This window comes from Muscardinus avellanarius (genome assembly GCF_963383645.1).
Source record: "Muscardinus avellanarius genome assembly, chromosome: 11".
Classification (NCBI taxonomy): Eukaryota; Metazoa; Chordata; class Mammalia; order Rodentia; family Gliridae; genus Muscardinus; species Muscardinus avellanarius.
This window is the reverse complement of record NC_137797.1, coordinates 111,490,341-111,512,530: the sequence shown is the minus strand read 5'-3', so window position 1 is coordinate 111,512,530 and position 22,190 is coordinate 111,490,341. Positions and strand designations below refer to the sequence as shown.

The window sequence follows — 22,190 nt, the reverse complement described above, 5'->3', positions numbered from 1 at the left end:
GAGGGGCTGAGTACAGGTCGTTCGACAGGTGAATGAGCACAGGAGCGGGCGCCACACTCCCGGATTCCATGTGTGAGTGCACATGGGTGTTGTGTGTGAATTGTGACACACCCTAAGGGTGGCAGTGCCCGTGTGTGGCATCCATTCTGGTGTAGTTATGGCGTCTGATAACTCGTGTAGTGCAGTGTTCCGTCAAAAGCGAAGAGGCTAGCTTGTACCGTCATCCAAATCAGAAATTCCATAAATGTATCGGCAGACTGTGCTGGCCTGACTCTACGCCTGTGTCTTTGTCATGGAGGATGGCGAGGCCCTGGTGAGACGGGCGAAGGCCACGCAACTCTTTGGCCTTTTCATATTTAGCCCAATCTTCCTTTGTAATTTTTGTCTGCTTCCTATTTTTATTCTTTCTCTTATTCCCTCCTCAGTGAGGATCCTTTTTATTACTTATTTATCTGCTTATTTATTTTGCAGTTCTGGGAATGGAACCCAGGGGCATTCTACCTCCAAGCTACACCCCCAGCCCTATTTTTTATTCTTTATTTTGAAACAGGGTCTCACTGAGTTTCAAAGGGCCTCCCTCACTAAGTAGCTGAGGCGGTCCGCAAACCGCGATCCCCCTGCCTCAGCCTCCCAAGTGCTGGGATGACACGCGTGCCCACCATGCCCGGCTGTAAGGATACTTCTTAAAGAGACACTCACAGGTTGGGTATGTTTTGTGTTGCTGTTGTGGGTTCTCAGAGGTCACAGCCCGTCCTCGCTAACAGAGGCACGTAGGCTTCGGTGTTGGTGAGAGGGACTAACCTTGTGAGCAGCTGATGCCATTTCAGAAACAAAGCTATTATACTTTCCCACCTAAAATTACTCTAAAAATGACACCACCCGAAATTCATGAAAAGGTTGAGAGGTCAATGAAACGAGATGCTAAGGCAGATGGACCACTCGGGCTGAGGAGGCTGTGTGCAGACTTGACATGTGGTTGTACGCGCATCAGAGAATATTTTTCTTGATTTTTCAAATCTGATTCTATATATTAGGACATAAAAATTATAACTTGACTTATATCTGGCTTTCGGCTCAACGGTTGGACTACCTGCACCTCACCCGGTCTGCTTTATTGTATGAATCATGTCCGTTTCCACGGTGTCTGTCTCTTCGGGCAGCTGGCGGGCTGGGACCGTACGTTGTGTCCACATATGTTGTGAAGGGGATGATGCAGGTGCGCAGTGGTCAGCATCACTCTGCGCTTCCGTTCTCACTTCCAGTGGTGAACATTCTGTCATATTGTAAAGCATTGGACTTCTTATTCTAACTTCTGTTAAGTGGTTTTCTATTTCTGTGCTTTCTTATCTCCTTTCTCTTCGTTACCATCTACTCTCAATTTTGAACAAAACATATTTGTTCAAATATCACTGATTTTCCTTTTTGGCCTACTCTAGATACCCAATTAAGTGAATGATTATGTGCACACCATCTTATAGTAGGATGGCTGTAGCCTGTATAACTCAAAAATATATCAGATTCTTAGATATATCAATAGATATATATATAATTTACTTAGAAACAGGCATTCTCCTAAGTGATGATATGTTTAAGCTATTTTAAGCTTTTCCTCAGTTTGTTTATAAATTCTTCTTGTGAAAACAAGACTTCATTTGTTTTATTTTATTTTATTTTCAGTATTGGGAATGAAACCCAGGGGCATTCTACCTCCAAGCACCACCCCCAACCCCATTTTTTATTCTTTATTTTGAAACAGGGTCTCACTGCATTGCAAAGGGCCTCACTAAGTAGCCGAGGCTGTCTGCAAACCGGGATCCTCCTGTCTCAGCCTTCAGAATGCTGGGATGACGAGCGTGGCCACCACACCTGGCTCAAGACTTCATTTGTTTAAATATGCCTGATTTCCAAACACTTTATGCTATAACTTAGTTCTTATGACAGCTTTTCCGTTTTTTGTCCTTGTTCTAGCTTGCACACACACAAAGGAAAAAGTACTGTTTCATATTAAGCTCATGGAAAATAAAATATTTAATATTCTTGCTGTCTAAGGAACTCAGCTATTTGCTGGATAAAACAGTAAAAATCACTGTGAACCTCTTCATAAGAAACATTCAGGCTTTTATCAGGTGGCTGCCATGGGCGCATCCTGAGCGTTCTTCCTCCTGGTCCTCTTTCTAGAAGGCACTGTGGCTCTCCTGTCTGCCCCTTGTCCCTTAACAGCCCTTGGCGCCTCTGGGGCCACCATCACTGCTGCCTCATCACCGGGGCCTGCAGGCGACTCCTCTCTCTCCTCCATCCCTCCCTGTACCCTCCCTTCTGGGCCCAGATGGACAGTGGGGCTCCGGAGCCCGAGTGTGTGTGTGTGTGTGTGTGTGTGTGTGTGTGTGTGTGTGTGAAGTGCCTTTGCTTTTGGGGGCTGGGTGAGTTAGCCACAGCCCAGGACGAGGCTCCAGCACTATTGAGTAAAAGCAGTAACAAGGCTGCCGGCTGAGTGGCCCTGGGAAGAGACTACACAGCTGCCTGCTGTTCCCTTTCACTTGTCAAAAGCACTGGCTTTCTAAAAGCCAACAGAATCTTTGGAAAGTTCGAAAGACAAGTGTCAAGAAAAGGGTGTTAGTTGAGTCTGTCTGTGCACATGCGTGCCCTTCTGCACACCCAAGCATCAGCCAGAGGAGAAGACATCGCCCCAACCTTCAAGTCAGAGGCCGGCAGCCTCTGTGGAGCCAGGTGGAGCCCCTGCCCTCCACGAAACCTGCGCTTTCTAGGCCGCGTGCCGGCTTGCAGCTGCTGTGTGTGCTAGTGTCTGAGACATCACTGTGTGCCCAGCACTGACTTAAGTGCTGTGTACAAATTAATTTCCAAAGCAGCCCGACAGAAGTGCAGTTATTACCCTCTTTCGGGTGAGTAAATTGAAGCAGAGGGAGTTTAAATTCCTTGCCAAAGATCACAGAGCTAGTGTGTGATGGAGTCAGGTTTTATGACATTACACGAACTTTTTTCTATATTTTTCATAGTAAAACATAAGGAAGATTGTGTCCACGAGGAGTTGCTCTTTGCAATTACTTGAAGTGTTGCCCTCAAATGACTCATGGCCTCTTTGCTGCCATCTAATATTTGAAACAAAAGGCAAACAAATATTTGCAGTTCATAGAAGAAAACACAGACTTTCTAAGTGTGGGGTGGGCGAGACGATCACTTCCCCGCACACGGTCTCCCTTGCATTGGGACGCGTGTGTGCGTGGAAAGCAGAGTTGTCCTGTGAGGAGCAAGGCCCTTGGTGGCGCCTGCGGCTGGAGACGGGTGAATGCTTCCTCTGCAGCCCTCCGGCATTGGGTAGCACTGGACAGGTGAGCTCACTGCCCCTGCTGGGCGGCAAGAGAGTCGAAGCTGTGACCACGTGCTGGGCCCTGCAGAGTCCAGACGGTGGATTGCACATCAAAACATTGAAAACAGGAGTTAGCCAGACTTCTTTTTTCTTCTCTTAGTGAGCTCTTATTAACTTTCAAATGGAAACAAGCACGTATTTTGGCAATGCTGAACCTAAGGTGTTTGCAGAGCTTGATTTGCTTCGGGATGACTGGATTCCACGTGAAGCTCATTGAAACCCGGCGCTTTGGCGTTCCAGACGTCTCCTGTCGTGTGTAGCTGCGTGCTCCGTTCTTAACATTCCCTAAAAGAACTTGGCGATTTCCTTGTGGACCTGCTGCAGTTCTTGGCCAAGGGGCCTGTCGTGGGACCTTTTGCTCTTTAGTAGACAAGCAACTTTCCACATATGTGAAAGTCTTCATCATGGATACCGGACCAGCTTAATATTTGCCCCTGAATATTGTCGAGGCAACGTGGTATTCTCAACTTGAACTTATCTCTCTTACTGATGTGTGATTTCCAGTTCAGTCCCCTCTTCCCCTCAAGATAATCTGTGGTCCCTAATCAAGAACTAAATAGCAATGTATTGGATTGTAGTTTCCTTCTCAGGGAAACTGTATGTGGCCAATGGCACCAACTTGCTTTTATCCTTCAGATCCTTGAGGCTCTTAGATAAAAGCGTCCAATAGTAGAATATTGAGTTAACAGTGCCGAATTCCATCCAACAGATCGTTGAGTTAAAAGTACCCAATTAAGAAGGATCTCCTATCATATAATTATCAGCTAAAACCAGAAGAGAGGGACAAAATGGAGTTAAAGTTCAATTGTTTGGTAAAGTTCCGCTCTTTATTGAAGAAGTTTGTGGTGGGTGGGTGGTGGGTACACAGTAGTGGTGGAGCATGTACTTAGCGTGTGTGAGGCCCAGGGTTCAGTCCTCAGTGCCAGAAAGAGAATATAGAAGCAGATTTTACAGTGCAGGTATGTGGTATACTGAAGGGAATATCCACTGACTAGGAATTATGCTTCAAGTTCTGACTTTATGTTTAATTAGATTCATGATTTGGGCAAGTTATGTAGACTTTGCGATTGATCACTTTTTAATCTGTGAAATGAAAACCTTGGTCTAGTCCACTTATTATTCAGATTGAGCCAAATGACCACCTTCCAGTGTGCATCGCCTTGCAAAACGTCCAGAGAATACGGTGTGACCCGCAGCTCACTAAGGCTCGGCAGTCTGTGGAGCGCCTAAAATGATCTGATTCTGTAGAGAAGTCCACGCTGTGCACACCGAGTAGATTTACGTGACATGAGGCTTAGTTTAGTTTTAAGTAGCAAGACTATGACCTACTTTTTGAGAAATGTTTGCGTAAATTCCTTTCACGAACTACTTCTCTAAAAGCTATCTACAGATCTTTGAAGCACTGAAATTCTGATTCCTTTGCATGAATATGTGCTTTTACTTCTTGACTTTAAAGTAGGTATTGGTCTGTCTTGAAGTTGAGCTATATTGTTCTTCCTTCTAAAAGACAACTCCCACCCCTAAATGCGGTCTAGAATAGCACAGCTTGGTTTAAGGTACAAAATTAAAGTATGAACGATGATGGAGTTGGTTTGGACTAACTCCTGACACTTTATTTAAGAAGTCAAATTTTACACACATATATTTTTGCCTGTTCAATTTTTCGGGGAAAGCTGCACAGCAGCTCAGGGGAGATTAAGGGGAAAAAACACCCTGCGTTTGCACAAAGCAAAGACCTAGGCCTGTGTGTGAAGCTACCGCACTGGAACCAGTGTGGTCTGGTTCTTGGCGCCAGCAGCTCGCTGGACGACCACTGCACACTGGCAGGAGGCGGTAGGTCCCAGTGTTCCAGAGGAGGAGCCAGTCTTCAGGCGTCTGGCCCTGAAGGGAGCCCAGCACGCGAGTGACGAGGAATGATCGGGCCCTAAGGAGGCAGGAGGCCATCACCACCACAGTGGCGCAGTGGGGATTGAAGAAGCCTAGTGAGCCAAAGATGCCTGGAGGGAACAGCAGGGGCGCATCAGGTGGGTGGGGCAGAAAGAGGCGGAGCACTGCAGGTGGCCCCGTGATGGTGTCAGCAGGGTGGCTGGCCGAAGGCGGTGTCCCTTCTCTCTCGTGGTCTTCCCCTGTCTTCTTAACATTGGCTCCAAGTTCTCATTTAAAAGCTGTGCGTCCGACCTTCCCCTAAACGGAAAGTTCCTTGAAGGAAGAGGACCAGGTTTAGTTCCATCTCCTGGTCTCTGACCAGCGACGCCAGGCAAAGTGTGCTTCAGAGCCGTGGTCTCCTCGTCCGCCGAATGGATGTAATAATCGTGTCTGCTGCTGATAACCAAAACACAGCAGAAAACAATTACTGTTGACACTTATTAAAATAAGTGTAGAGCTGGGTGTGGTGGCGCATGCTTGTAATCTTAGTACTTAGGAGGCTGAGACTGGAAGATGGCGGGTTCCAGGCCAGCCACAGCTACTTAGTAAGACCCTGTTTCAAAATAAAAAGAATAAAATAGGGTTAGGGGTGTAGCTCAAAGGTAGAATGCCCCTGGGTAACACACACACACACACACACACACACACACACACAGTAGGAAACAGTTCTGTCTTTTACTTTGGAGGTCATCTTGGTTCAATATTCTTCTACTATATAAGGAAAATGAACTAATTCATTGGTATCTCTGCTATATGGTCATAAGTTTTTCCTAAATTATCCAGAATTTTTTTTTTTTTGAGTGGTATTGGGATGGGACCCAGGGGAGTTCTACCATTGAACGGCACACCCAGCCCTTTTTAATTTTTTTTATATTTTTGAAACAGGATCTTGCTAAGCTATTATGTGCTGGCCTTGAACCTCTGATCCTCCTGTCTCAGCCTCCCAAGTACTAGTAGGCGTGGAGCCCTGGGTCTGGTTAAAGTGTCTCGCATTCTAAAGGGCAAAGCCACCGGGTGCCGTGTCCCTGGGGTAATGAGATTTGTACAGCATCTTGCCTTTAGTGCCAAAGTTTCCATGCGTACCTGTCACCTGGGATGCTCGTCCATCCTTATGAATTTTATATCATTCATCCAGCAGTGTTAATAACAGTAGTTTTTCTACTACCCAGATATTTTAGTTAGGTGAAATGAGGGCACCTGTGGATGTGCTCAAAAGAGCAAGGACTCCAAGATCCATAAAATTGAATTTGCTCCATATTGAGAAAATCATATGTCCCTAAGCCTTGTTTTTTTTCCCCCCTGTGGTACTGGGGAGGGAACCCAGGGACATTCTACCTCTGAGCTACACCCCTGCCCTATTTTTTATTCTTAATTTTGAAACAGGGTCTCACTGAGTTGTAGAGGGCCTCACTAAATAGCTGAGGCTGTCCACAAACCGTGATCCACCTCTCTCAGCCTCCCGAATGCTGGGATGACAAGTGTGTACCACCACGCCCAGCTCCCTGGTCCTATTTTTTATTCTTTATTTTGAGACAGGGTCTTTATGAGTTCCAAAGGGCCTCACTAAGTAGCTGAGGCTGGCCTCGAAGCACGATCCTCCTGTCTCAGCCTCCTGAATGCTGGGATGACAAGCGTGCACCACGACACCCAGCAGTGTTTGGTTCTTAAGTGGTAAAACAGATGCATCAATATTTAGTTGGGAAGATTGTTGTGAGAAGTTGGAGACCCGGGAGCACAGGATCAGCCACCCCACTTCACACTTAGCCTCCAACAGGAGCTGCTATTATCATCTCATTGTGGAATAAGAAAGCTAGGGATTTGCAGGAGAAAATACTTAGTTCCAGACCTTAATTCTTAGTGTCTTTTTTCAGCCTGTAAAATAGATGTAATCACGCACCGTAAGTCTTCAGTGGGTTGCTGTGCTGAAAGGAGTGAGCAGGCAAGAGCTTGTAGCACGTGGTTCCTGGCATGGAGGCCGCCCAAGAAATGTCTTTGAAGCTGAATTCCGTGTGTGCCCCTCGTTCAGACTGCAAGCATTAAGTGCCTTTATTCATCCACAGACGACAACCCTGAGTCAGCTATGCTTCCCATTTAAAATTTTCCAAATAATTTCGTCTTAAAGCAGTTACTCATTTTCTGGAGCATACACGGAAAGTCAGGTCCTTGACAAAAAGTGGCTGTGAACACGCACCTCCTGTCTCTCTGCTAGTTAATAGAGAGGCCGGGAATGTTCTGCAGGTTTCAGAAACCCAGCGGCGGTTTCTTTAACTCTGCAACTTAGACAGAAGACTTCTGTTTCTTTATGCGCACACTACAGTGAATATTTTGTCTAGCTGCAGGGGAAGAGCTTTGTCCTGGACTCAACAGACAATAGCCTTAAAAGTAAAATGGCCTGCTCTCTGCCGGGGAGGCGCAGGCAGCTATTGTCCACGCACATTGGATTTCCAGCGCACATTCCTGCTTGGCAAAGGTTTGTTAGCTTTAAATGACAGACAGGACTCCATTGCAAACCCCGCACTGCCTGGCCCCTGTTTATATGCTACTCAAGAATTTTTGTGGCGTGCTGGAAAAAAGAAACAGTGGTGTTTGTTTGACCTACTCTGATAAGGTTTAAGAAACGATTTCACTCACAGTGTTTACGGGGAACGTAGAAACACTGGGAATCATTGCAGAAGTGTCATAAAGTTATTTTTAAAGCCCAGTGAACAGGAATATTGATTATAGTATGAAGGTATTTCCTCTATTGCGTTATAGAATTGCCATTATCATTTTCAAAATAACATGATAAAGACATAAGGATGTGTAAGAAAATTTAAAAGTAAATCCTTTTGGATCATCTTTTCATAGAGGGGGGGGGAGTGTTTACAAGGGAAAATGCTTTTCCCACATTTCATAGTTAGATCGCACATGGTAATTGTGGTCTGTGTATGACATTTGTTCCCTACACATAGACTATGCAAACAGTACTCACAGCTCCGCACCCTTTCAGCTCCTAGGAGCTTGTGACAATAGCTCATTATTCACTGCTGCACCTCGCCGGTCTCGCAGGGCCGGGAGACTCTGATAGCTGGGGCCGTGGGTGGGCCTGCAGGGTGGATGGCATTAGCCATGGCTGACAGAGAAGACCCCTCAGAACGCATCTGACTGTGGGAAAAGGAGTTTGTTCCCGGTACTCAGAAGAGCCCTCCGCTAAGCTCCCAAGTGCCCCTTTCTGCTCCTGCAGGGGGTAAACATGCCTGGACAAACAGGATACACAGCAGCCCCGTGGGCAGACGGCAGAGCCACTAGGTAACAAGTGGGTGCTTTGTGACTCGGTGGCGCGTACTGACACATTTACCTGTCAGTACGCTCACGCTCTAACTGAACGTATGCTCGGGGTGGATCGGCGGCCACGGCCTTGGGTGCCCATCCAGATGCTCACAGGAGTATGCAGCCACATTGTCTGCAACTGAGCTTAACGCTGGGGGTGTTTTGTTAGTGTTTTTATTTACTTCTACATCAAGACAACACAAAAAGAGAGGTCACAGACCCCGCGATGCGAGGAGGGAGACCAGGCTGCAGCGTGACCTCGCGCTCCAAATTGCGTGTGTCCTGCTGCAGGAGCTGGTGTTTTAAAAGAGTGTGATACAAATCTGAAATTAGCAAATAATAGGTTTCCATTATAGGCATTGCTCATTTCTCTAGATATTTCAGTCTTTTTGAAGCTTTTTTTATATCAACTTTCTTTTTTCAAATGTTCACGGTACTGGCAAATCTTGCCCCAGTGCGCTTACCACCGCACGATGTTAAACACATATTATAAAGTGGATGTAATTGTAAACACACCAAGGGATATAATTACATGTAACAGATTTAAGAGCTAATTCTTTGATTTTTTTTGTCGTGCATTTTATCAACATAATTATTTTTTGACTGCAGACTAACACCCTGAAATTGACAAGCATCCATTATAGTAAGAATTTGTTCAGCAAATTGAAAAACAATGAACTGCAGGTTTCTATGTACGCATTGTCATAAAGAATTAGTCTGGCTTTGTTCTGCAAGAGGGGAAAGCTAATGATTTTGAAACAGCAGGTGACTAAACACATCCCTTTACCTCCCTGGCTATCAGTTTGTTGGTGAAGCCATTCTGAAGGGGCCGGGAGCGGGGTGGCCTTACTCTAGCGGACGGATGCCGAGGCGCCGCCTAAGGACAGCCATGTTGATTTCCTTATTTGTTTTCCTTTTCCTCAGAAACCCCCAGTATTGAAAAGCTGCTCTCAAAGGACTGGAAAGACAAGCTTCTTGCCATGGGGTCAGGGAACTTTGGAGAAATAAAAGGTAATATGTGTGTCAGTGCTTTGATCCGAGTGTACAGAAGGGACGCGGTATGAGAGGCGGTGCTGGTGGCCGAGGCCGCTGTCCCGCTCCCACGCGTGGCGGGCCGGGCCTTCTTTCTGGCCGCGGGGAGGGTCCCGAGTCCTACTCTGTGCCTTGCAGGAGAAATGCTGAGCTGATTTAACGCAGTCACCACCTGCAGCTCGAACGTGCTTTGGATTCCCCCATGCTTTCTCACTGAAGGGGTTCACACATCACTCCTGTGCACCTTCCTGTGTGGTACATGGGCAGGTACCACAGCAAGGTTAAGCGCTGCTTTTTATAAGATGGCTTCATATACTCGCCATGTTAGAAGTAGTCACGTATATGTTCTACAGCTGAAACCAGAGGTGCAGAAGGCATAACCAGTCAATGTGTGCCTATAAAGGCAGTATTTTTGGCTTTGGTTTTATTCAAATAAACAATCACACATAACCTAGCAAAGTTTTATGAGAATAACAGAAGATACTGAATATTTATATCTCAATCAACTTCTGATAAAGGAAAGGTATTCAATTTCCCCATATAGATATAGAAGGCGATGAGTCCTTTTCAATTTCTGTTTGTGTGATGGAACCCAGGGACATTCTATCTCTAAGGCATACTCCAAGACCTATTTTATTGTTTATTTGGAAATAGGGTCTCACTAAGTTGTGGAGGGCCACACCAAATTGCTGAGGCTGGCCACAAACCTGTGATCCTCCTGTCTCAGCCTCCCAAGTACTGGGGTTACAAGAGCGCACACCACCACATCTGGCTCAGATCCTGTCAATTTCTAGAATACAACTAATTTTAAACAATCAAGAGGCTTGGTCATCAATATTAACATACTCAGGTACGTGTTATTTCATATATATTTTGGTATATGCTGAACACACATTTAAAACATCACCAAGTTTGTATTAACATACAAGTAGCAATCTGGATAGTTACCTTTATTGCATATGGGTGCTTGCAAAAGTCCTCCCGTGAGTTGGTCATCTCTCTTAGGCACTACCACACCCAGTGCCCTGGAGAATGGCAAAGTTCTAGTCTTCTGGGATGTATGGCCTCTGTGAAATTCACATCTGGACATAGAAACTTCCAGAAAATGTTTAACTGAATACTTGACCTCTTCATCCACATTGCTTGGAGTCACGTGTATTAGGCGGTGATTAATTGTGGAGGGCTGGTGTCAGAATGAGTGGACGGTAACCAACCGCTTCGCGGACCTCGTCCCTCCAGGGATGACATATTAACAAAGTGCTGGAGGAGGAGGAGCGGGCCAGGTAGGAGGCGCAGGGCCTGGGGCTTCCCCAGAGGGACTTCCAGCTCCACACCCGAGGAGCAGGTGTTTCCCAGCTCCTCTCCCCCGTGACCCAGGAAACGACTGAGAAGAGCACAGAGGCCCGTTCCAAGCCCGGCTCCCATGCCACTGCAGGACAGATTTTCCTCTCCTCTTTCCCCTCACAAGTGGGACTTCAGAGCAGCAAGGGCAAATGATGAGCTCCCGGGAGGGCTCAGGGCCGTCGGGCGGCCTGGGGGACTGTAGGAGGCTACAGCACAGCCACAAAAGACGTTTCTGTCTTTAATTTTCAGTCTTTAAGCCTCCAGTCCAGGACACAAGCTTGGTCATTGTCCCCGCGCCCGATCAAGTGCGTTTTTCAGAAGCAGCGAAGATGCCAGCACGGGCTTTCTTCTGCCGGGGCCCGGCTATTAGGTGCTCCGCGCAGGTCCAGCCAGTGGGGGTCACTGGGCTGCCCTCCGCTGCCCGTGACAGTTACAATTACTAGCCATTGTTCCTGGAGGCCAGCACATGGGGTGGATTCAATGGCAGGCTGCCCTCCGGGGGCAAATGAATCTGACTGAAGGTTCTGGGGGGTCAGGCGAGAAGATTACGTGGTGCCCAGGAATGTGGTTTTCTGCCACCTCCGAAGTTAGGCAGGAACAATGGCTTAGTTGTTTTGGCCGTGATTCCTTATGAGGCAAATAAAGGGCAGTCTCACCTACTCACATGGGGGCTGCGGTCGGCAGAGCAGAAGACGTGTGTGCTGCTTTTCTACGGTGTGAGCTCTGTGGACGATCAGAGGGTTCACTGGTGAGCGTTCCAGGCGACGTGCTCCAGGAACAGATCCGTGTGTCAGGATGTACATAGCGCACAGTGCTTACGGCCCTTCAGGTGGACTGAGCCTTCTCCTCCATCCCCCTGATCTTTTAAATTTAATTTGTAATTAGTTCCAGGAAATCTGTGAGTGTATGAGAGGAGAGACAGAAAGACAGAGACAGAGAGAGACACAGACAGAGAGAGAAAAAAGAGAGGAAGAGAGTGCGAGCGCGCGAGTACAGGCTCCTTTGTGAATACTTAAGGATATACCCCAGGAGGACTGAGCTCAGTTCCTAAGTGCTGGGTTTAAGTTGCCATGAGATAATTACTTTCAGAGCACTTGGACAAATATTAGAATCACAGCTTAGAAAAGTTTAGAGAAGTGTAATTAATATTCAAAAAGTAAAAATAATAAACTTTTTTAAAATAGAAGGAGTAACCAACATTTGATTGGGATAGTTTTAACTGCCAGTAAGTAGCTATCATACACACTCAAAGTCAATTTCATTTTTCAAAAGACAATGTTAGAAGCTGGGCATGGTGGTACACGCTTGTAATCCCCGCACTTGGGAGGCTGAGACAGAAGGATCGTGCAGGTTCGAAGCCAGCCTCAGCTGGCTTAAGAGACCCTGTTTCCAAATAAAATATAAAGTAGGTCTGGGAGTGTAGCTCGAAGGTAGAAGGCCCCTGGTTTCCATCCCCAGTACCACCAAAAAAAGAAAAAAATAAACATAAAATGATACACAATTAAACAACAATGTTAGTGTAAGTTACTAGCTTTGAAGAGCATAACATTAGCTGTCCATATTAGGTAGTTTGTCCATTAGGGTTCCCACCATCACACGTCCTGCTCCACTCGACATGTGCATCATTGGGTTCAGAGGTGGGTTAGAGATCATCCTCTGGCCAGCACAGACGCCTCTGCAGCCAGCTCTGCAGCCAGCAGCACACCGACCAAGAGGCCCTGCCAAGGCTACTCTCAGGACCGCCTGTCCCTTCCTCCTGACCAGTGCCTTGTGCTTGTGCTGACAGCCCAGTCTTCGCGTATGTGGCAGAAGCTCTGGGGAGGTGGTGTGGGGGCACAGAGCCCTTCCAGGCCCAGGGCCGCTCACAAGGGCACAGAGACTGCGCTGCAGCTGCCCTCCCCTGTCACATGCTGTCCCGCCGTCAGTCCCCTGCCTGATCTCAGCTCCCTGCAGAAGCCCCAGCCTGAGCTCAGCTCCCTGCAGAAGCCCCAGCCTGAGCTCAGCTCCCTGCAGGACCCCTAGCCTGAGCTCAGCTCAGTGCAGCCCCCCAAGCCTGAGCACAGGCCCTGCCGGTCCTCACCTGGCCTTAACCTGAGGACAGCTTTGAAGGCAGCCTTAAACTGATTATTTGCTTTTCAACAAAGCAGCCCCCAGAGACAGCGGCTGCCTTGTGCCATTTAACATGTTTTCTACCTCAAGGATAGTAAATAAGTGACCAAAACTGTCTCAGGAAAAGCTCTAAAATTAAAATTCCTATTTATAAGTAGAAGTTAAAATACTATAAGATATTTTATAGAATCATACTTAAAAATAAATGCTGGGCATGGTGGCACACACCTGTAATCCCAGTACTTGGGGATCAATGTTTGAGGCCAGTCTCAGCAACCTAATGAGGCCCTCCAAAACTTAGTGAAACCCTGTTTCCAAATAAAAAATTTTAAAAAGAGCCGAGGGGTGTAGCTTTGAGGTAGAGTTGTAGCGAGGGGTGTACCTTGTGATGCTGGGTTCAGTCTCCAGCACCACACACACACACACACACACACACACACACACACACACACACACACACACACAATGGTTAACAAGAGTGACCTTTGGTTCACTGCAGAGATTAGGGTGAGCACATCACACTCGCAGCCTTTCAGAAAGGGAGCACTGGCTGTGGGCCACAACAGCAGGACCCTGATACTTGGCAGGCGTCACATTTCACTCTGACGACAGCCACCTTAAAGTCGAGAGCTTTCTACCAGAGATGCCCTTAAAGCCACGGCAAGGCCCCTCTTGCAGGATGTTGATGCAAAGACATAGCACATTAGAAATGATAAATGTGTGGAAGAGGTATACATGGTTATAGCATTAACTGTATACAGGAGGATATCAATTAATTTATAGTTAGACACGTAATATTCCGTATTTAAATTGATTCCAACTTCTAAGGGAGCTCTACATTACGGTAGAGAAGACACAGTCGATTTCTATCAAAGTTTGATTTTTTTTTCATGAAAAGGGTTGATTCCTGCATGTTCATAGGGTGGTAGAGGGTGGGTGGCCTGGCAGATCTTCCTTTGAAGATTTGGAATAATGAGCTGTCCATTTATTCCTTTGGAAGAAGGGCCTGTCTCTTCTCTTAATGGATGGTGTCCCTGGAAGGAGGTTTAGTTGTGAATGTAGAATGACAAAAGTTAGTTTGTCTCCACTGTATTTTCAGTTTATTTGACAAAAGCTTATTTGACAAAAGCATGCTGCTCTGCGCTGGCTCTGGACAGATGGGCCCAAGAGCTGTGTGCGGACCCTGCCTCCTGGGGCGCTAGGTGGCGGCCCCCTGCTTGCAGGGAGCTTCTGTTCTGTCAACCAGGCTGATGCCTAGAGATGCCGCACACTGTGGGTGCTCATCACACAGGAGGCAAAGGGAGTGCCGCGAGTGCTGTTCTCCCTCCAGGTGGAGCCCGCTGGACGCAGGACCGTTCCACACAGATTTAAACCATGTCAAGTCCTGTCCCAGCCATAGTGCTGAGAGCCACAAACACCAGTAATAAGAAATTGAAACATCCTGGCAAATAGTGTTGCTTTGAAATGAGTAACTAAATTTCTGGCTAAATTTTTTTGAGATAGAGAAAGATAATCTGTATTTTACCTTCTAGCCCTAAAATATTAGGACTGCTTCCTTTCCTGAACAGATTCATTTTCACCTTTTCCTGACTTGGACATCGCTTCCAGTGCTTTTCTTTGACCTTGACGATTTGATTTCCACCTCTATCATCATTTTCAGTCAACTATAGCAGTATTGGGATAATATCAGCATTTATATATTTTGCAAATTATTTCCTCATGTGTGAGATCATCCTCAGTTTAAGTGATCCTCATAAGACTATCCTTAATTAGAATTATGATTAATCTGATTAAGGACTTCTGTTCTTAAATTTATTTTATTTTATGTATTTATTTTTGCAGTACTGGGGATGGAACCCAGGGACATTCTATCTCCAAGCTATACTCCCAGCTTTATTTTTTATTCTTTTTTTTTTTTTTGTGGTACTGGGTGGTGGAACCCAGGGCTTTTCTACCTCCAGGCTATATTCCCAGACCTATTATATGCTTTATTTGGAAACAGGGTCTCACTAAGTTGCTGAGAGCCTCACTAAGTAGCTGAGGCTGGCTTCAAACCTGTGCAGTCCTCTTGTCTCAGCCTCCCAAGCGCTGGGATTACTATTTTTTATTCTTTATTTTGAAACAGGGTCTCAAAACAGGTGCAAATGGCCTCACTAAGTAGCTGAGGCTGGCTGTGAACCATAGTCTTCCTGGCTTACAAGTGCGCACCACCGCGCCTGGCTCTTAAGTCTATTGTTTTCATTCAGCACATGGTTACCAGGTGTCCAGTATGTGGTCATTCTCTAGATGCTGGTGAATCAGCATTAAATAAAACAATTAGTGTACTGTTACCATAGAGTTTATACTCTACTGAGAGACATCACAGATAAGTATTTAAAGCTGGGTACAGCGGTACAGAGGCGGGAGGTCAAGGTGGGAGGTTTGCAAGTTTAAGTCCAGCCTGGGCAACTTGGCGAGGTCCTGCCTCAAAAATAAGATGAGAAAGACTGAGCCTGTAGCTCTGGGGCGAACACTCGCCTAGCATATGCTAGGTTCTGGGTCCAATCCCCAGCACAAAATAAGTACCATGAGCCACAGAAAAACTGGGTGATTCACAGCCTCCGAGGACCTGGCACCCACTCTACTTGGGAAGGGTCAGAGTTCGCCTGATCTATTATCCACTCCATTTGAACATGAGCTCCTGAGGGCAGCTGTCCCCAGAACGTGGACTCCAGGGAGCACAGGAGAGTGTGCCGTGTGCTGACCAGGGAAGGAGAGGGCCCGTCCTGTGGAGGACAGTCTTGTTTTAGATGGCGTCTTACAGGGTGGCGTTACCTGGCGACACTGCAGCCCTTTCGGCTGCTGGGACTGTGCCCTCAGGCGCTTCCCAGGGCCCAGGTAACTGGGTTTGCCTTTTTAGAAACGTGGGACGCTTTGGAATTCTTAACAAATCTCTCTGTGGTTTACAGACCACCTATGGAAGCCTCTCTACCCACTTGGAGACCATCATGGAGAACATGACAGTTTAGAGAACACAGCACCCTAGTTCCTTCATCTTATTTGGTAGTTTTATTTAAAAAAAAAATGGAGATTTCCTTTTCAAAAGCTTAGGTCCCTGGTTCCGCTCTCATATGCAAAAACCAGAATCCTGATCCCATTCACGTAAGACAAGCTAGCCTTTCATCTTAGCTCCGTGGCATGCCTGAACATGAGAGTGGGCGGAAGGGAGGGCTCCATTCTTTTACCACACGCTAAATGATGTTAACGATGTCCTGGAGTCCGTCCTGTGCTGGACAGATGCTATTGCCTTCACCTGTAGCAGGTGATGAGAATAGAAGGCAGGGCCTACAGTCGCTGCTTCACAGCTGTCTCTCCTCACTTTGGGAGAATAAAATAAAAATAGGACCATATAATGCAATAATCAGACACCTTAATAAAGATACACGCTATGTGTGAATTTCCAAAGAAGGGCACCTGGTATCCGTGAAGACCAGGGAAGGAGCACCCTGGAGGCCGGGCGGGGAGGCGCTTCCAGGGCGCGGCACCTGGAGGGCCCTGTACTGGGGCAGTCAGGCTGACGCTTCAGTGTGGCTGGGATCTGGATGCGCAAAGGAGGACGGGGGGGGGGGGGGTGGTATTTTGAAGGATCTCAGGCCGTCTAGAAAATGCTCTGAGACCACGTGGAGGTCTTCAAAGAGGGAACGGGACTGCTAGATTGGCTTCCTAAGAAGAGAACTCGGGCACAGTTTAGAAGATGTACTCAGAGAGGGAGAAGTCGATGGCCGGCTGTTCCTTTAAAATTTTACAACAACCAATCATGGAAAAGAATGGTAGTGGCTCTGGGCAGGCCTGGAGCAAGGACCTGCCCAGCCCTGGAGGGCTCCGCTGACACAAGACATGGTTACGAGTCAGTGATGTGGCCGCCCCACTCACGTGTTGGCATAGCATGCTCAGGACGTGAGCGTGTTTGGAGATGGGGCTTGGTGGTGCCCGCCAGCTGTGGTCCCTATGGCGGACTCTAATCCTGTGTGACTGGTGTCCTCTTAAGAAGGGCAGCATGGACATGGGCGTGCAGAGAGGGAGCGGGAGGCTGACCAGCGAGCCTTGGCCTCTCCAGGGCCTTGGCCAAGCCACCGTGCCAGCCATGGAACCGGACCTCAGCCTCCCTCACCATGCCAGAGGACCAGGCCCTTGGCCTCAGCCTCCGGGCTCCTGGACTTTGTCCTAGCAGCCCTGGCAAACCATTCCTGAAGTATTCCGCTATGTGCTTAAGTCTGGATTAACCAGGGTAGAATAATAATAGAGGTTACCTTCGAAGGGATGGTGTTTGGGTTTTTTTTTTTTTTACTATAGACCTTTATAACTATTGATTACTCATATGTGTATAATAACATTATAAAATAATCTAATAATTAAATTTGAGGGAAATAGAATCAAAGCTATTTTGAGAAAAAAAATCACTGTGCCGTGTTGGTCTAACAGACCCCGGGATGGGCCGCTGAGCCGAGTCAGGAGGATGTTAACCATCTGAGCACAGGAGTTCACTGGGCGGTGATGCTGTGAAACGCAGGGGACTCTGAGCTCTGAATGATGCTTGCCGAGCCCTAAGACTGTGCCACGCACACGAGACACGCACTCTGCACCGAGAAATGAGTCACCAGGGCCCAGAGACCTGCTGTGGGCGGGCGGATGCCTGCCAGATCGTGGACTCGGAGACGTTACAGTGTAAGACTCAGGGAGGCAGAACACACACAGTGTGCTTCTTGAGCTGGTGAGACATGGAGGGGCGCAGCTGAAGCTTCCAGTTTGGTCAAGGCCAGCAAGTAAGCGGATGGCTGGACAGTGAGCACCTTGCCGGCCGCACACAGGCCTGGGCTGGGGCCTCGTTGGCACACGGGGGTGTAGGAAACGCAGCGAGTTAGGCTAGCATTCCAAAATCCTTGATTTAAACGTAGACATTTTATTTTAAATTTGAAATACAATTTATGTTTGTATATCTAGGTGAAGACAGAAGGATTTTGTGAACCTTCTTGTACAGAGCGCTAATATTTGTTACCAAGTGATCTGTTTTTATTTATTTATACTGTGTCAACTACTGAAGTAGAATAATGCTTTCTTAAGTTTCTAAATTACATATCTGCATATTTAGGGAAAGTATATTTTCTAAATGTAAATAATAATGGTAAGAATAGTCATTGTAGAAAAATGCCAAGTATAAAAATATGAAGAAAAACTTTAAATGACATATAATCCCACCAACTAGAAGTCATTACTGTTAACAAGCAGTTGAATTTACTCTCATTCTTCTTTGCCTACAAATATAGATTGTGCATGCATTGGGTATTTATACACAAGTTTCATTTCTTTCCAACCTTTTCATGCAGCTTTATATAATGAACAGGATTCCATATCATGAAATATTTTTCAGAAATAACTTTTCATGGCTGCAGATTATTGTACTATATGGGTGTCCTGTCATTACTGGCTTATTCCCACATGACATTTAGGTTATTTATAGCATTTCATTTAGAGTACTTATTAAGCTGGGCATGGTGGTACACACCTATAATCTCAGTATTTGGGAGGCTGAGTCAGGAGGATCCCAGATTTGAGGAGAGCCTTAGCAATAGAGTGGGACTCTCAGCACCCTAATGAGACCTTGTTTCAAACAAAAAATAAAAAGGACTGGGAATATGGTTCAGAGAGAGAGTGCTCCTGGTTCAGTCCTCAGTACAAAAAAAACCCACAAAATTTATATATCCATGAATATTTACCTTTTTTATTATATTTTTAACATTTTTATTGGGGCACTGTAGTCAGAATCTTAATGGAGTACAAGATGGTGGAGCACACGTGCACACATCACCAGTTCCCCCCCCTCCTCACGATTGGCGTAGTGATGGACTTTGAGATATTTGTGGATGTACAGCGTGTCCATCAGGGAGCCCCCCCCCCCAGTTAGGCCGCCTTTATGCTCATCTCTGGTTTCGCTTTCTTCATCTAGAGTTCTTTGATGACCATTTTTCTCTCTAGCTTCCGAATATTAGGGAGAGCATCTGATTTCTTACTTTTCGTGACTTATAATTGTCTTGGCCTGGGTTTCTAGACTTAGACTTAGCCCTTGAGGGTTACGAGCGTCCTAACTGTGACGTGTTTTACTATTTCTAGTGTGTTTTCTTTGAATTGTGGCAGTACTTTACTTCTTCAACAATGTAGAAGATGCTGATTTTGTAGGAATATTTTCAATAAGTAAATATTCCCAGGAGGCATCTAGATTATTTATTTTAGGATATAATTGTCATGTAGCTATTTTTTAAAAAACAAATGTACTTCTGTTCAGATGGGATTTGTTCTTCTGTTCAGATGGCCCTTATCAGTCACAAGGCTAGATACTGATAATGAGGAAGGCATGGATAATGGTCCTTACTTGCTCTTCACACAGAATTTCTTTCTGGATGTTTGCTCAATAGAAATGCATTTGAAACTTTTTAGGAATTTTATTTCCATTCCAAATGGGAATGTGGAAATTATAAACCACTAACTATAGCTACTTTCCAAAAAAGCACACAATTTTTCCTCATCAGTTGGTCAAGAGAAACACAGCCAGCCGGGTGGGAACGCAGCCGAGTTCTTCAGGACCTGTCTCATTCTGTGTATGGGGGGCAAAGGCTTATTAAAGCGCCGCTCAGCGTGAAGGTCGTCATAACTGGGTGTGTCCTCTCCACCGCTGGTGCTCTGCCATAGGGGCCTTGTCTACCTTGTGAGCTTTAAAAGAACAATTTAAAATGATTGTGTTTGCATGTCAGTTAGCAGCACATACTTTCACTGTATCAAATACGTTAGTTTAACTTGATGTGACAAGACTCATCGGCATGTTTTAAACATCTCGAACATACCATTTCTTTGGAATAACTACTGTGACTCCCTAGATAGTGTCTAACCTTAAACTACCTAGATGTGATGTTGACTGGCCAACCACGTGTCACTGTTTCAAGAAAGCCAGCTGTGTTCTGACTTGAAGATTTGCTTTGTTGAGCATATTGTTTTTGAAGGTAGCCTCTGAGCGGCATTTGGGTAAATGGTCCCAAGCGTGATTGGTCAAAGGGATCTCATCCTCTGGATTGAGCCCAGCATGCTCTCGACTATTGAGCTCGACCCCAAGGCTTTACCTCTCTTTTAATGTAGGATTTCCTAGTTCTGCATCTCCAAGAGTTTCTTTTCTAAGGAAAGGCACATCCTATGACTCCTAATAATGCTTTGATCGTTTAAAAACCATGACCGTTAAGTTCTCATGTCTTCATCCTGCCGCTTTAACAAGATGCAAAACTAAGCCCAAGAACTGTGCCTTGACACCGCTTTGTTCCCCACGGGCCAGCACATCTACTCAGAGTGCTCAGCCAATGACTTTTATTGACTTGCAAAATAAAAGATACAAAACTATAGGTTATTTCTTGTCATAAAAAGATTCACAATGTTTTCTCATTCTTTGGACTGGGCAGAGACATTATTTTACTTCTTTTTTTCACCGCAGAGTAAAATCTAAAGGAAGGTAGGACTGCGTTTTATGTGAAGGTGGAAACTTACATCTGGACTAGCCCCGGTAAGCCAGCGGTCATCGCTGGAGCCTCACTCTTCTCACTGCCGTGTCTGTGCCGTTGCCTTGACACAGGGACTCCGGAGAGCCTGGCCGAGAAGGAGAGGCAGCTCATGGGCATGATCAACCAGCTGACCAGCCTGCGGGAGCAGCTCCTGGCCGCCCACGACGAGCAGAAGAAGCTGGCCGCGTCTCAGATCGAGAAGCAGCGCCAGCAGATGGAGCTGGCCAAGCAGCAGCAGGAGCAGGTGAGCTGGCCGCGAGCTGCCTGGGGCCCTTGCTGCTGGCGAGCCTCCGCCCTGCGCTCGCGGGACGTCAAGCGGGCTCCCCAGCCCAGCCCCGGTGCAGTAGGTAAAAGAGGCAGACAAGCAACGAACATGACGCAAGCCCACACACATGCACACACATACACACACGCACGCATGCACCTTAGAAGCTTATTAACCTCAATCACTACATTGGTGAAAATATAGATGTACAGATAGAGTCAAATCTCCAAAGTATGGATTCAGTGCTGACATGATGTCATACATGTAAAGCTCCACACTTGACCTCACGTGACCCCAAAATAGTGCATAAAATGACCTTCCCACTATGTGGAAAAGAACATAGGATGCATGAATGGATTTCATGTTTTGTTAGGCGCCATCCCCAGGATAGAGCATCATGTAGTGCAAATATTCCAAAACGCCCAAAATCTGATACTCAAAACACTTCTGCTCTTACGCCTTTGGGATGAAGGAGTCTTCACCTGTAATTATAATTAAGGTCAGTTCTGGTGGGTTGGGAGGAAAGTACTGAAAAAGCACCACGGAGGCTCAAGAAAGCATTCCCAGTTGGGAACCTTTTGGAAAAGTTCACTAGATAGGTGCCATCTGAAGTCAAGTTTGGCTAATAAGTAGGATTCAGCGGGCGAATTAAGTTTCCAGTCAGGGGCAGGATGTTCAGTGAAGAAGCAGTTATAGCAACTTAAACAAAAAGAGTGAGAATCCATGCCAAGTGGGACAGGGACCAAGGTAAAAGAAGACGGACTGAGCAGGTGCAGGAGTGCTGGTCAGCAGAACTTTCCTCTGTGGTCAGAAGGAAGAGGAAGAGTGCACAGCCTGGGGTGGAAGGGAAAGCAAGCCGATGGCACAACCGCAGTGGGCCAGCCGAGGGCGGGGCTGAGGGGGGTGGTGCCCTCGGCTGCAGGAGGGCCACTGACAGGCTGGCCATCGGAGGTGTGTGCGACGCAGCTGGGTGCCACCCAGCACTCTGCAGGAGCCGACTGAGCTAAGTGGTGTACACCAGCTACAGAGAGACTGTGGGTCAAGCCATAGAGTAGGTCAGACTCCTGGTTCAGTAGCAACGGGCTGCTGATTGCTGAGACTGTAGCTCAGTAACCTAGACAGACCCAGTACCTGAATTCTAGCAGAAAGAGAGGTTAACAAAGACACAGATAAATTAGTAAAGAGGCACCTACGGGGTGCGTCTCTTGAAGATACTATAGCGCTTGCTATGACAAGGGCGCCT

General features: G+C 46.6%; 1 protein-coding gene across 1 annotated transcript in view; it reads left to right on the top strand.

The window, feature by feature from the left end:
• Positions 1–22,190, top strand: part of SOX5 (SRY-box transcription factor 5) — a gene marked incomplete at both ends in the record, with an annotated part of 374,117 nt that overhangs the window by 168,616 nt on the left and 183,311 nt on the right. The window contains 2 exon segments of the mRNA XM_080706224.1: positions 9,545–9,631; positions 20,754–20,926. Coding sequence (XP_080562350.1) covers positions 9,545–9,631; positions 20,754–20,926 — 260 coding nt within the window.